The sequence below is a fragment of the Aythya marila genome, assembly GCF_965140915.1.
Source record: "Aythya marila genome assembly, chromosome: 12".
Lineage (NCBI taxonomy): Eukaryota > Metazoa > Chordata > Aves > Anseriformes > Anatidae > Aythya > Aythya marila.
The window spans coordinates 7,613,769-7,628,773 of NC_139053.1; the positions used below are offsets into that span (position 1 = coordinate 7,613,769).

At 37.5% G+C, this 15,005-nt stretch overlaps 1 protein-coding gene across 3 annotated transcripts in view; it reads left to right on the top strand.

The window, feature by feature from the left end:
* NFATC3 (nuclear factor of activated T cells 3) overlaps positions 1–10,432 on the top strand; it is a 63,058-nt gene extending 52,626 nt beyond the window's left edge. For 2 of the 3 annotated variants that reach the window (XM_082769677.1, XM_082769679.1), the window contains 2 exons: positions 1,396–1,497; positions 10,081–10,432. In XM_082769677.1, the coding sequence (XP_082625803.1) occupies positions 1,396–1,497; positions 10,081–10,205 (227 nt within the window). In that variant the 3' untranslated portion in view covers positions 10,206–10,432. The remainder of the gene's footprint in view (positions 1–1,395; positions 1,498–10,080) is intronic. The other variant, XM_082769678.1, reaches the window with a different exon arrangement.
* Positions 10,433–15,005: the final 4,573 nt, after the last annotated feature.

The following is a 15,005-nucleotide window of genomic DNA, read 5'->3' on the forward strand; positions in this document are numbered from 1 at the left end:
AGCAATTAATTCCATTGTTTGCTTTGGAGGCTCTCACTGTTGTCTGCATCTTTGAAAGCCTGAGCTTTAAAGAACACTGTGAAAAAGTTAATTTGTCTCATCCCCAGGTAGTTTTCTGCCTGGCTCCCTGGATTCAATGTGTATTTAAATGTCACTTTCCTGCTGGTTCTACCAGCTGGTGAGAAAATGCTCTTTTCTTAATCTCCTATTATTTGAGATGAACTAATGAAGAGTGAGCTTTTCTCAAGAGTTTGTCCTTCATCTGCTCCTTTCCTTCAAAATGGCAGTTGATATTTCTTTGAAACACAGCTAATGCCTTCCACTTCCACATGCAACTTTATGCTTTAAACAATTAAGCTTGACAAGTCATCCAAAGAAGCAATTTGAACTGCTTGAATTTCAGGAGGGAATGAGAATAAACTTCATTCTCCCTGGAGTCCTCCCTGAGCACTGCTTAGAAACCATGCTGGCAAAACAGCTGTGTGGCTCTATCCAGAAGGCACAGTTTAGACAGTTTTTGTAGCAGTTTCGTTAATTGTATTAAAGGCCCGTTTACAAAAATGTGTGGCTCCATCTTAGACAGAAAAGGAAAAAAAAGGTATCCTGGTATAAGTTCTGCATAGTCACTAATCACAGCTGCATAAATACACTCTTGTTGGTTAAATTAATAAATACACCATTCTACATTCATTTTTCCCCTAGGAACAGTTCAGTGAAGAACAGTTTTCTTCTTCCTCTTTATTTCTCACAGTGCCTCTGACAGAGCCACCTACACCAAGATAATGCTTTGTTTTCCCACACTGCAAACTGTGTGGCCTTACTGACTGGAGAGCAGTACCTTGGGCAAAATATTCAGATAGTCTGACAAGTAAGGAGAAGCAAACAGCTGTTTACAGGAATTGTTTCCATTGTTTAAAGGATAAGAGTCATAAAAATAAAGGTCTTATTTACTAGCACTACCATGCCTACCATGTTCAGTAGAGATGCTGTCAAGAGGTATAAGCACTCTTCATTTGACTGCATTAAGTAAAGCAGGTTGAGAAAACTGACAGAGGAATGTGCTAAGCCAACACAAATTCTAAATGAAATTTATGTAGCATCAAGTTCACAATTATACAAGTAGGTAGACATCCAAAAATATTAACCATTACCTTTATGGCTCTGGCTACAAATTGAAAACTAATTAAATATACAAGATAAGTGATACTGTTTCTAATAGGCACTCTGACAATTTATAAATAGTTATTGTCAACGTATGTAGTAGTTGTGAATGAAACTGGGTATTTAAAGTTAGTGCTATTAAAAGAAAACTGAAAGTCACTTCCTGGTTGAGTGAACTGTAACTTCTTGGTTTAGTCCAGTCAGTAGTTATGTCTGTCTTCTTCTCTGACACAGACAGTTTTATCTCTGACCTGGAATACCAGCCATCAGGTTCAACAGAGAAATGGACTCAACATTCAGCACTCATGTCCAACTCCTATGTGGAAAATCTAGAGGGTGAGTCTGCTTACGGAAATGCTTCAATGTTTGAAATTGGAGCACAAAGGAGAGGGGAAAGTATTTTAATAGTCCTAACATATATAAGTGAAAAGCACTATATAGTACTTAAGTATTGCTATAATTGGACACCTGTGTATTCTGAAATAGTTGGAAACTTCAGAAGTTGTGAACCAGGTGTACACTCACTAAGTAAAAGCCTCCACCTGAAGTATATATAGCTGCCACAGAACTTCCTGAGTGCTGTAGAATCTAGTACAATAACAGAAGAGGATATGAAAATCTTAACCCAAATACAGCTAAGGTTGTAAAGTGGCCAGATCAGTTAATTCTGAGAAACTTAGAATGTTTCTCCTTTTTTAAAAAAAAGATACAGCAATGTCAATCTAAATAGATGGAACACAGTGGCATGCACTACCAATCTAAGTGTCAGAAATTTGGGTTTCATAAATAGAGTTCTAGTTGAATGCATACTATGCAATGGGGAAAGTTCATCTGGATTTGCTTTAAGGTGCTTTCAGCTTCTTTGTCTCACGTATAAACAAGGTAATTATGCACCATGACTCTTTTAAATAGTAATGTTAGAAATTGACAAGTGGTATATTGGACGTGTTTGTATTTAGAGTCATTTTTCTTAAGTTTTTCACTTTACTACAAACATGCCTAAAATGCCGAAGAACTGCCCTGTCCCTTTACATATATATTCGATATATATAAATAGATGGACACACAGTCATGTACATACACCCATATATATGTAACATGTTTTAGTTTCCCCGTAGATTTTTAAAGGGGAATACCTGTAAGCGTACATTAAATGTAGGGTTGTTACCACTAAAGTAACCTAGATCTGTTATAGCCTTAATAAAGCTCTCACACGATTAGTGTGTAGATTTACCTTAGATTTGCTCACGTAACTAATTTAAAATAAATCACAGCATTGATCTTTTACCATCTTTCAAAAACTTACTTAGTCCTGCTTTACTTAAATCATCAGAATGCGATCAGTAAGGTAAGTAGCTACACTTCAGAATGGCAAAACTTGCGAAAGGACTCCCTACAGTGAATTGACATTTAAACATTTTGAAACAGCAAACTGATTAGTAAAATACCAGCTCTGGCTTAGATTATTTCTGTGTTCTAGACTACTGCCTGTGCAATTCTGGATCTAGTAGGTACAAAATGATTGTTGAAGAAAAGTTCTTGAATGATGGACTCAATGGGGTAATAAAAAAAAAATAAAATAGCATGCATCAGTCTTGTCAAGTAAATGGTGAGACAGAGGCTGACAAAACCCAAACATAGAATTACAAGATGTATGCTTCTGAAAGGGCACACAAACTTAAAACCAGACCCATAGAGGAACATGCTTATTCACAAATACTAGCATCTGAGAAACACAATTGGGAAACGTGACTTTTTTTTAATTAAAGTAATAGGTATTTCATCTAAGAAAGCAAGTCAGTGGGATGCTAATCCTGTAATGTAAACTAATATTTACACAGGAAAGCCAGAAGAATGGTTCTGTATCTTAAAGAATGCTTAGTGTCAAATCAGACAAAAGAACTGTATCACTCACTAGGATGGACGCCAGGCTTAAATTAAGAGTATAGCTTCTGAATTACTCCACTGAACAGCACAGCAACCGTAACTGTAGTGTGCTGCAGGAGATCAGACAATGTGCAAAGGCAGGAAACACACGAATGGAATACTTGAGTCATCCTTTATAGAATGGGTAAGTGTGATGAGTGCTTCATGGAGCACTAAGTCATGAGAGGAACCCACAAGGGGAAACATCGCTTTATTTGGTCCCAAGTAGCGTACAGGAACTAGTTAAAAAAATATATATTTCTTCATTTTGTCACAGTCTCAGCATTACAGGCTGAGTAAAACAAAATTACAAACTTCAGTAATCCTTTGAAAGGGGAACTACAGGAAAACAGTAAAACTTAAGAAAAAAATAGATGGTCAAAAGGGTAAAATAGTTGCAAGTGGTCTGCAAACTACTTGCAAAGGTTCAGACTAAGTGTACAATTACCAGTTAGAGAGTCCAGAAGCTGTTTCCAAATACCAAAAAGAGAAAAGAACATGAAAATTATTAGGTTAAGCTTGAAACCTGACCAACAGATGATAAATCAGGAATTCAGTTTAAAGTCGATAACTATCAACGACCTTAGAAAATATTTTGTGTTGATGTTCACAACCAAGGAACTCGAGATTATTATGCCAGAGTCCTTTGAAAGAGGAACTTAATGCAGGATCAGTCTCAAGTTGAAGCATCAAAACAAGGGTTTCGCAACAAATAGATAAAACAGACAGTGAATTCACTGCAACCAGATGAAAAGCCATACAACAGTTCTGGAAGAGTAAGCACCAGTTGAACCATTAACCACAACGTATAACCTCTCGCAACCCAATTTGGAGCCAGAGGACTGGAAGCTGATAAATGTCACACTACTGCTGCTGAGCTATTCAGAATAGTGAAAAACAAGAACTGGCTGAAAATATCTACAGGAAAACCTCATGATTAAAGAAAATCAATGTTACTTAAAGGAGTGGCAATTACGGTAAGGGAAGGAGGAAAAAGAAAAAAACACTGCCCTATTTCCATACACACAGTGATAAGCTCTCTGGACTATTCTTATTTAAAGCAGTCTTAAATTTAAAATGGACAATTCTATGAAAATTTAGTTGTTTTAAAGGGGTGAATAAATGCCAGGAATGAGTATGAAACCAGCAGAGAACAAATACAACTGCATAGATAGGGTATGTGCCCACATTTCAGTTATGGTCCCCTTCTCTCCTCCCTGAGCCCACAAAAAAATTAGGTGCTGTTTTGGTTAAGGTCAACCAGCAAGCTTAAAGATTTGGAACAGAAGTTCCATTGAATCAGCTAGCTCTCTCCAGCCAGGAGAGATGAATGGGAAATTCATTCCAGGAAAATGAATGTTGGGAAGATGTTAAAAATGAATGGGTAGCTTGGAAAAACTAACAAACAAACAAAAAAACTTACTGAGAAAGCTGATTAAAAAAAGTGTTCAGCAAGTGAAGTAACGGACTGATACAAATAAAAACCACTGATATGGCTACATGTAGTTAACCTTTGGAACTTACCGCCTCACAGTGTTGCGGATGCCAGAATTTTGCACAGACCCAAAAGACCCCCGTGAGAAAAATCCAGATTGGACTGTTCAGCACAGAAGATACTGTCTCAGGAATTCCCTTGGCCAAGCACATTTTGAAGCCTGGTAGAAGCATCATGATGTTTTTTCCCTACTTTTTTCTCTCTCTCTGCTATTGCCCATTACATATCTAGTTTGTGATCTGAACTGGTTTCCTGATAGTTCTCCTTAGAGGTTTTCAGGCAGTATTTTGACCTATGAAAACCTAAAATGCTTGGCAACTGCTTATTACAGAGACCTGTAGAAAGGACTGATAGTAGATTACCATGCTGATTATAGATTACCAGCTTCCTGCAAGGTAAAGGAGGTCACTTCATTATTACCAGAGTGGCCTTTAGGGTTCAGGAATGAATGACTTATGTTTTTCTGTGTTCCTGTACAAAATACGTGTCTCTTAGCCTTCACAGAAACTGGGGGAATGAGGTATAGACCAAATTAGGAGGATGCTAGTTCTGGATTGACATTTCATTTAAAAAGAGAACACCTTCACTTCTGAATTTAGAACTTCAAACACCTATCTCAGAGTTTACGCTACATCTAATTGTGCTTTTATTCCAATATGAAATATGTAGTAAGATGGTAGAAGTATACAAGATGACTCACAAATTATGGCTAAGTCTCACACTGAAAAGGTGACGTTGCAGAATTGATGAAAGAAATAAAACAGGAGGAAAAAACAGACCATACAAATATACAAAAGCATCAGTTCCTTTTTAGAACTTGCTACTGCAAGCTGTTTTTTGTTGTTGTCATTATTTATTTATTAAAAAAACACAACCTATTTTTAGAAATCACCAGCTCTTATGATGTTGTGATGTTTCATAACACAAGAACCCCGTTCTGTTCAAAACAGCTAATGCAGATAACTTTGTAGGTGAGAATTTCTTGCAGGAAGTTGCTCCATATGGGACACAGGACACATCTCCATTGGAACAGCTGACAAGATTACAACTCATAGCTGTGTGTGTCACTCACTGCACAAATGGCTGAGCTGTTCAACCCAATTCTAATTTATTTTAAAACTCTGGATTGCAAATTGCAACAGTTAAGGAATCTTCACGAACAGTCTGGCTGTTCATGCTGCTAGCAGCTGGAGCAATAGCTTTATCAGCTGTCCCAGTGTAAGTCTTTAGGGAGCAAGAGGTGAAGTCCTCTGACTAAAAGTCAAGGGGGAGGCAAGCAGGGAAGGAGGAGCCTCTAAAGAGTTGTGGTCCGGTTTTTATATCAAGCTCAGTGGCTCAGCTGTCGTTCATGTGTGTAGTCAGCAGGGACTTAAAAAAGCAAACAGAACACTGTGAAATCAAAACAGTGGGAACAAACCGGGAAAACAGAATGTGTGGTTGCTCTTATTTTACAAGCTTGATAGCAAACCCCAAAGTCAGAGCTGGTTATCCTCTACTCTGTTCCACTGGTACGGGTGTTAGTATGCTGCTTTTTTTTTTTTTTTTTGAAAGGTTATAGGGGCTGAGCATCCAGATGACTTTCAGACTTTGTGGTTGGAGGACAGGGAGACGGAAGCAGGGAACCCTTGCAATACAACATTACAATCTTACCAGTATTTACAGGTCCAATCTAATCTGTCTGTAGCAGAAGGTTTTTTCTCACCATGCTAAATTCGGTTCTGCACCACCTATTTTTAAGTATGGGTATAAATTTGCCAGCCAATTTAAACTATGTATAGACATTGGGAAAGAAAAGGATAAAATTATTGCAAATAAAATAACAGCTGAAATTCTGAAATATGGGATAACTGCCAAAGAAGTGAATGAAATAGACCCTGGAGAGTTATTAAAATAATTTCCATTTAACAGCTTGATTTAAAATACCTGTTATGCATTTTGATCCTCGCCATATTTGACAATCAAGCTTTCAGAATGCAGTTATTGCTTTTGTAGTGGACGGACTTGCCATATTTCTACACGGATTGTAGTGTGTGCCACTGCTCTCATTTTTGATCTGATCTAGTCATTATTAAAAGATAAGCAACCTAAACTGTTAGCACATTAAGCATCTGATAACACTTTTGATGTTACCCATGCAATTGGCATTGATAAACTAAAAACAAGTTTAGGTCATCAGTACATACTGAGTACTAAACATTGGTTAGATCTCTAATTATTTGTATGTAAAATCTCTCTGATTCTTTTGGAAGTAGGGGTCTGGGGTGTGGGATTAGTATTCAAATCACCTGGCATGAACATACCAAACAGGCAAGAGTTTTAGTATGCAAATTCAAAAAAAAAAAAAAAAAAAGTAGTAAGTTGAAAGAGTCAAGGCCCTATTCCCTTCCGTCTTAGAACTCATGAGATTGGCTCACCTCAAAAAGGGAGCAGAACTGTAAGCTACACTACAGGAATGAACCTGGCAGACTGTAGAACCTTAACAGCATACCCAAGATCAGGATTGCTCAATCCTGAGCAGGCTTCGCAACCTTCCCCAATAAACTTATGTTGAAGGAAGAAAGGAAGTTTTATAAAAAAATATGTGCATGTATTTAAAAAGAATATATCTTGGTTTCCCAGTTTCTGTTTGCTGATTGAATAGCTTTTACAGTTAAGTAAAAGGTATATGAAATCTTTCTAGCCATATTTCAAGAACAGTATGACCCCTACAGCCCGTAGTTGAAAATAGAAAAGGTGGGATAAAGCATTTTGCCACAACTATAGAAAAGAAGTTTTCTTTCTGTTATAGAGCACTGTCAGTGTACCCCGAGCTCTGGCCAGTCTCAGGCTGTTGAACTAGACTTCCTCTCCCAGTTTGTCATGTAAGAACTAGCCAACATTATAGAAAATCTGTGCTTATGTTCCTGAATTAAGTCTTCGGTTTTAATCACAGAGCAGTAAATGTTCTGTGGTAATATTGACCCTGTATGGAGGAAGATCATGCATTCAAATTCTAACTTGTGGATTTCTAATTTAGTCTTTAATATTAATTTTATCAATCACAAATGAGTACAAAGGGGAAAGCACCATGTGATTTTTACGTTCAGTCTCATATATTTCTCTGCAGTCTCTTACTCATCTTAACAATTACACAATTTATATTTTAAACTTTCTTAATTTCTACCATCACACTGTCAGAAAGACAAGTTAATTATTATAATGCTGGTAAACGTAGGCTGTCCTTCATAGAAAGCCAAATGCTTCCCAATTTCGATATATCCAGGCATCTCATTAACTGCTGCCTTAAAGCTGGGTGGTACTTCCTGAGCTACTCCAAAGGGCTTTGCGGCTGCCTGAGATTCAATATGACTTCTTTGCAGTGGTAGGGTTTTCCTACACTGGATCAGGGCTCCCCAGGCCTCCCTTAGAGGCACATTATCACAGGACTTGTGGAACAGCCCTGTCCCCGTGTCTCCAAGCCAGCAGCCAGGCTGCCGTGCTGTGGGTTAGCACACTTTGATCTTGGCTGCTGACTTCTGCAGTCTGCACTTTCTTTGAAACATTTCTACCATCATCTGTACATAACATAAAGCAACCTATAGATGTCTGGAGTGTGCTTCCCCTGGCCATTTGTTGCCTGCAGATAAATCTCTGTTGGTCACAGGCTAAAAATGTTGCCAAAAAAAGGTTCTGTAACACCAAAATACCAAGTGTGACAGAGATACCACACTGAAATTAAAAACAAAACAAACACTACAAACTAACCTGTAACTTCAATACTCTACCTAATGAATTATGCAGAACCTTGGCAAATAAAACATCACATGACCAGCTATTGTTTTCATGATACAATGGGATTTAAGGAAAGCGTAATGCCACGTGGGGACGTGCTATTCACTTAGTAAACACCACTGCATGTGGGAACTACAAAATGTTGAACAGTATAGACCAGTTTGATATGCTGCTGCCTACTACAGATAGATATATCTAAAATCTATCAAAACTTAAAGGAAGTAAGAGTCTAATACTTTCAAAGCAAAAACTGGATTTAGCTATGTTGCTTTTTATTGTACCACTCAAAGTTTTAATGGTACTGAATAGCTGCAGTACTGGATTTGCACAAAGCAATCTGTTCAGCAGCATGCAGCAGATAATTGTTAGGGGTCCCACAGAGCAAGCCAGTCAGTATCCTGACAGAAACTGAGGGAGCACAGTACTTAAGCAAAAATCTGAATTTTGTTTAGAAAAAAAAAAAAAGTATATTGTTTTTTAACAACTGTTTACTTATGCATTATTTTGATTAAATAAAAAATGTTTGGAAAAGCATCCTACCTGCAGTCACACAATTTTCAGTGGCATAGTGCCGGTTTAAGTTCTTTGAACTACATTTTTTTTAAGCTTAGCAAATTGCAGTCTTGCAATGCTCAAGGGAATTTGTTAGTACATAGGTCATCTGGACTATTTTAACCTTTGGGCTACCATAGTGTGTATTTTTAAACAAACTGTCCTTGCACTCATGCAAGAGAATACCATTGTCATTGATCGACTGTTAGATAACAAACACCTCCTCCGTGATTACATACGGGTACATGACATAAGGTGTTCTTCAAGCTTTCCCACATAAAGCACGCAGACAGAGCCTGTCCACAAGAGCCGGATTTCGTACACATTCCACATACAGCAGAGCATTCACAGTATCTTAAGCTTTTTAATAAAAGCAATTTACTAGCAGAAGAACAGTCTTAGTTACAGTTACACGAGGAGTGCTCCATATTCAACAAAAGGATCCCATTCTGTGCATGCTTATAGAACATCCAAACAAATTCACAACAGGGGCTTTTCTTTCACTACAATCATTTGGCATATTCAAAGTTTTGATGAATAAGAGATATTCCACATGTACTGTGACACACACACACACAGAGAATTGATCTGCATATTAGTCGATCTTAATTCTTGACTGTAGAAAAGCTGACTGATGACTGAGGAAGATTTTGTTACTGAAGTGTTAGAAACATAAGAATAAAGAATAAGACTGAGTAAGATTAAGAAGACTGGCCAATTAAATAGGCATGTAGTATTTAAAAACAAAACAAAAAAAAACACATTCTGTTAACCCAAATACAAGTTCTGAGGAAGTTCTGTAAGTAGCTAGAGAAAGCCTGGAGTTATTTATTTTGCCTGTAACACTTTTGATCTCAGACTTCTGTGGGGAAATTTGTACTGAACTGACCTATGCTGTGGCTGATGGTGATCTTGTTTTGATGAATATACATTTGCTTATTTTCTTCAGGAGTTTTAGAGATTTTCAGATGTTTATGGTAAGTACAGGGTGTAATAAGAGAAGCTAGGGCTTTTGCTCCTTGTTTAACTGTTACTGAAGTTTCCTCATTCATCCTCTGCTACTGAACTGCACCAAGGCTTAGCACTGCAATATTTCGATTTAAAAGAGATGGATTGATGAGTTCAGCATTTTGGAAAGTATAAAAACAGCCACTTCTCTTTTCTTTTTTTTGTAGTAAATGAGATCATAGGAAGAGATATGTCACAGATCTCAGTGTCACATGGAACAACAGTGGCCACCCAGTCTCCACGTACGTGCCCTGGATCTCTGGAGACAAGAATATCTGACGGAATCCAGTAACAGATAAGCTTACAACTCAACATCCATGAAAACTTCACGGTCTCTCTGAATACTTCTTCATCCTCTTCCTCTTTAGACTTACTGTGCTTCCAACTCTGTGGCCTTTATGAACTGGAACAGTGGATCCTTGCAAAGCCCTGTTAGTGGGTTACGTTTTTGATGTAGAGACAGAGCATTTATAGTTCCTCAGATGCTGTAAAGAGACTTCTTAAAATGGACACGTGGAATCTACACCAGATACTTAAACTGTTTTAAAGTTACAAACAAGCTTTGCTTTTTGCATTTAAATAGAATACTTTTATATTGTAAGTGCTTCAAATGTGTGGAGATGTTAGTTTGCTCTTATAATATTCACAGTACTGAATGTGGAAAAAGATTTAATACACATCTTCAGTGTGCTGCTTTCCCTTAGAGATAGTATAGTTTGTAACTGATGATTTGTTAACACCTTTTGGTCATTTTGGAAAGCCTTTAAGCTTATATTGTTTAATTTTATTATTATTATTTTTTAATATGATCTTCCAGTGGCAGATCATACCTGTCATCTGAAGCCAATGCCATGGAAGCCATTGTGTATACAAATACTGTAGTGTTTTCTTTCTTAGATTCATAGGAAGCAAAGCCAAATATAGATCTGCACTTGTTTATAAACTGAAAATGTTACTTGATAGGCTGCAAAAAGACCATTCCATCATGAAAGTGTTGGGATAGAAATGACATTCCAAAAATTTAACTTTTATAACTTTGTGGATAATCTTCCTGTTCTTTATTAGCACAGGCTCCTTCTTGAAATAGCTTTTTCTTAGAAAGTTACATTTGTAATCAAATTTGAGAAGTAGGGTTTTAGATTAAAGAACAGCAACATCAAAGCCATGTTAGATACAGGAGAAATTTTAGTATTTGCTGAGGATCCAGGTGTTCCTATTAACCCTGCAGAATATGGTTTGAAGTCACCAATTCGGTGGCATTCAAGTTTTCCATGCAATAAATCATTTGATCACATCTGTATCTTTTATGTGCTGTATGCCTGACCATGCCACTTTGAAGTCCAAAAGGAGATGACAATTACAGTTCCTTAAATGTAAACCGTTTATAAACTTCAGACTGCTAAAAAGCAATTTCCTGTGAATTAGCAATTAAGTAGTATAATTTGCCCACATTTAATTGTAAATGTGTAAAGCAGAAGCTACCAAAGAAATGCAGAAGATTCATGGCAGCAGTAAACTGTTGTGCTCAAAGGATGCATTTCCCTTGCCCACATAACCTGATACATCTGAAGCAATCTGTTTACATGGTTATTAAAAGTCTCAGGCCTCTATGATTAGAAACCTAGGAGAGGATCTGAAACTGCCTGCTTAGGTCACAAATGTTTCCCTCCCCCACAAGAAATGGTAGTTTACATAGCTTTCTGATACGGAAAATACAGGGTACAACAATCACAGCCAAATAAGATGAGAAGCATCTGAGGTTCAGCATATTTAAGATGTTAGTTTTAGTTCCTTATTTGGGTAAGCCATGAAAAGAGAATACACTCAAAAATTTTGAAATACTGAAAATGTAGTTGCACTGAAGCGTTCAGACAATTGTGGACATGTTAACAGCTAAACACACATGGAGGATGTGCCTGTGTCCTGTAGGAAAATATTCTAGGCTCTTAAAGGTACAGTAAAATGTAAGTCTTAAAGTGGACTTCATTACTGAATTGTAATACCTCTAAGAGTAAATTCGGATTCCTGATGTTGCGTTTTGGCAGATAATCACAGGGGAAGACTTTACATTTAGCCTTTTGCAGACAAACCGGTACTCCTAAATTTAAGTCAGCACCCCAGTTCTAGCATTACAGTAGTTACACAACTGCATCTTTGTAATAGCTGAATCCTGTACTTTTTCAAAGTCCATACATTAAGCAGGTGAAATATAAATCTTTATCAATTGCTTCCTTTTAAGAGTGCAGCCTAAAGCTACTATCTCAACACTCCGTAGTTATTTCAAACAATGCAAGGACACTGTGTATGTGCTGGGAATCTAAGCATCCTTTTTGTGAATGTATTGTTCAATGGTGCAAATCTTTAGATTTGAAGTAAAAGATTGGCAGGGCTGTAATCTGAAAAGTGTGATATTACAACTGTCCCTCAGCGATGGTGCTTTACTCTGTCCTCTACTCATTTATTTTAAAAATCCTAGAAAAGGGTTGACATGCTCAGAAATGCATCTAGTCATGTTTTCAACATAGAAAAAAAACAAAAAAACAACACTGTAAGCTATGTAATTGTCTTCAGACTGCGTGCTGGTGGCAAGGCATGTTCCAGTTTTCATCCATTTATTGGGTCTTTTGCATTAAGCATCATTTGTAGGAAAATTCTAACTTAAAAGCTTTTCATACTGTATGGGATTTATGCTCCTTTATCCTACTGGTACAGACTCTCCTTGCAAGTTCTCCAAGTAAGTAGCTGGAATTCATACTGTACCTAAAATATAGGAGCCCAAACAATCCAGAGTTGCTATGCACTAAATTTTCTGATGCCTTTAAATACCTTGATGCCTGTAGACATAGAGATGCTTTCCTATTTAAAAATGAAATGAAAAAAAAATATATATAGCTTTGGATACTAAAGCAGTTTTGTATTTGCCTTGTAAAAGCTTCAATACAAGGGTCTTAATTTTATTTTAGCTTGTGTGATAACGTAGGTAAAGACTGTTAATCTTGTATAATTTTAGTGATATAAAAAGCACACAATCTCTATTGGACTATGCAAAATTAATTAAACAGCAGAACCCGGCAACTGTTGATATTTTGTTGGCATCCACTTTCTGGCCCTTAAGTCCTTTCTTCTTCCTGAGACCTCTTCCAAAACTTGTACTGATTTAGATTGTCCTGAAGGAAAGCCTTAATGATGAGGTAGCTTTTCTATAAGGAAGGTCAGAAAAGATCAACGTTGAAAACTAAAGCTTATGGGACAATAAATTAATCCGGGAGGGAGGGAGGGAGTTTTATTTCTGAAATTAACATAAACTAGCAATTTCAATTTGTGTAGAGACACTTTCATGTTGTCAGTGGAACTGCCATCCTTTTTAACCAAAGAATGAAAAGAACATGACTGTTTTGTTCTGATACAAAGCTTTGAAACTCTATTTTTGATACTCAGAATGGATGTCATTCCTTGAGGTTCGGAAATCATTCAAATTGAAGTTTTATATTTAAAAATATGGGACAATAAAGATTAAGTTCTAGATGTTTACAGAGCCTTGTATTGTAATTTCATGTACATTTTGTATTTTAAACATTTTTGTAAGTTATGATTGCAGTGCTACTTGCAGAAATAAAAGGGAAGAACTTGCATTTAGGCTCTTAAATCATAGTGTTGAAATAAATAAAAAGAACGCAAATGCGTTGTCATTTATTTAAAAATGCATCTCTGACTGCAGGGTGGGAAGAAAATCCCTAGCTGTGATGCAGCGGTGACAGCTGCACTCCATCATGACCTATAACATGAGGGACATTTAATATTCCTCCTTAGAAGAGTGGTGGGTTTGAACCAACATGGTAAGCGTGTGGGGCTCAGCTTAGCCCCAGGAACAGTGAGCCCGTACATAGTGGGTGGGCAATGGGCAGCTCTGACAGTTTCATTTTGCACAATAACAGGTGATTTCCTGCTTGCAAAGGTGATTGTTTCAGTTAGGCTATTACAGGATTATTTTCAGAAATTATTCCAGAAAGTATTCAGGAACAGCATTATAAACAGTAATCTCCATCCCTGAAGGGATATTAGCACAGGTAAGTTAAGCTGTTTCAAAAACAGATTTAAAATTCCTACAGTCTGAATTATTTTTTTTAACCCAAGGTCGGCTAATCAAGTGGTGTGGAGGGAAACACCCTTGGCAACAGCAGAATCAGGCCCTAAAAACTACATCCCATCTCAGCGGAACTAGTGCTACTGAAAAGATTTATTTGTCTCCCTTTCAGTTTGGCCACAGGGTCTTTTATTCATCCATGGAATCCCACTTGCATACCTAGGTGTACTGAGGCATGCAAGTGTTCCAGTTCCAATGCTGAAGCAAAGGTCTGGCCTTTGCCTAGCAATGCACACCTGCCCCAGAGTGAAACAGAGTGAGATCACCGTGATCTCCTGCTCACATTGCAGTGAGAACATAGACCAGTTTAGGATTAGCCTCTTATTTACAGCGCTTGTCCTGAGCGATTACCTTCACCGATGGTTTTTAATCTAAAAATATAACAGAAAGGGGTGGCTACAGTGCCAGGATCTGAACGCGAAGTCATTATACCTGAGTTTTACTAAATATATACATGTTTTTTCAAAGCTGCTCCACACGTTTGTTTTAGTATGATTACCCAGGATATAATTAGCGTATACCAACAATACTAGTAATAATCCATGGATTGATTGTATATGCTTTACTGCCAATTCAAGCCTTTCAGATGCAAGTAAGCTGAAGGCTGATTCACGAAGATTGATAGGGTCTGAAAGCTGATAGGCTTTGTGTTCCAGCCAAGGCATTTAAAGCTGAGCATGGTTGACCCCGAGCACCCGTGCTGACACCCCCATCTGTCGTGGTGCACAGCAGAGGTAGCTGGACCTTACTCTAGGCCTCTTGAAAACATCACTTCTAACTCATAAAACACTGCTTTGTGATTTCAGGCAAGCAAAGAAGAAAATATCCTGTTAAAGCCTTTAGAAGAGATGAAGTGCTGGCAAAAGTCTCAGTTCTCTTAATTTCCTTTCAGTACTCCACAGCAATAGCTCTACTATCTGCCTCAGCTTCTGGCCCTGCCCGTGCCAT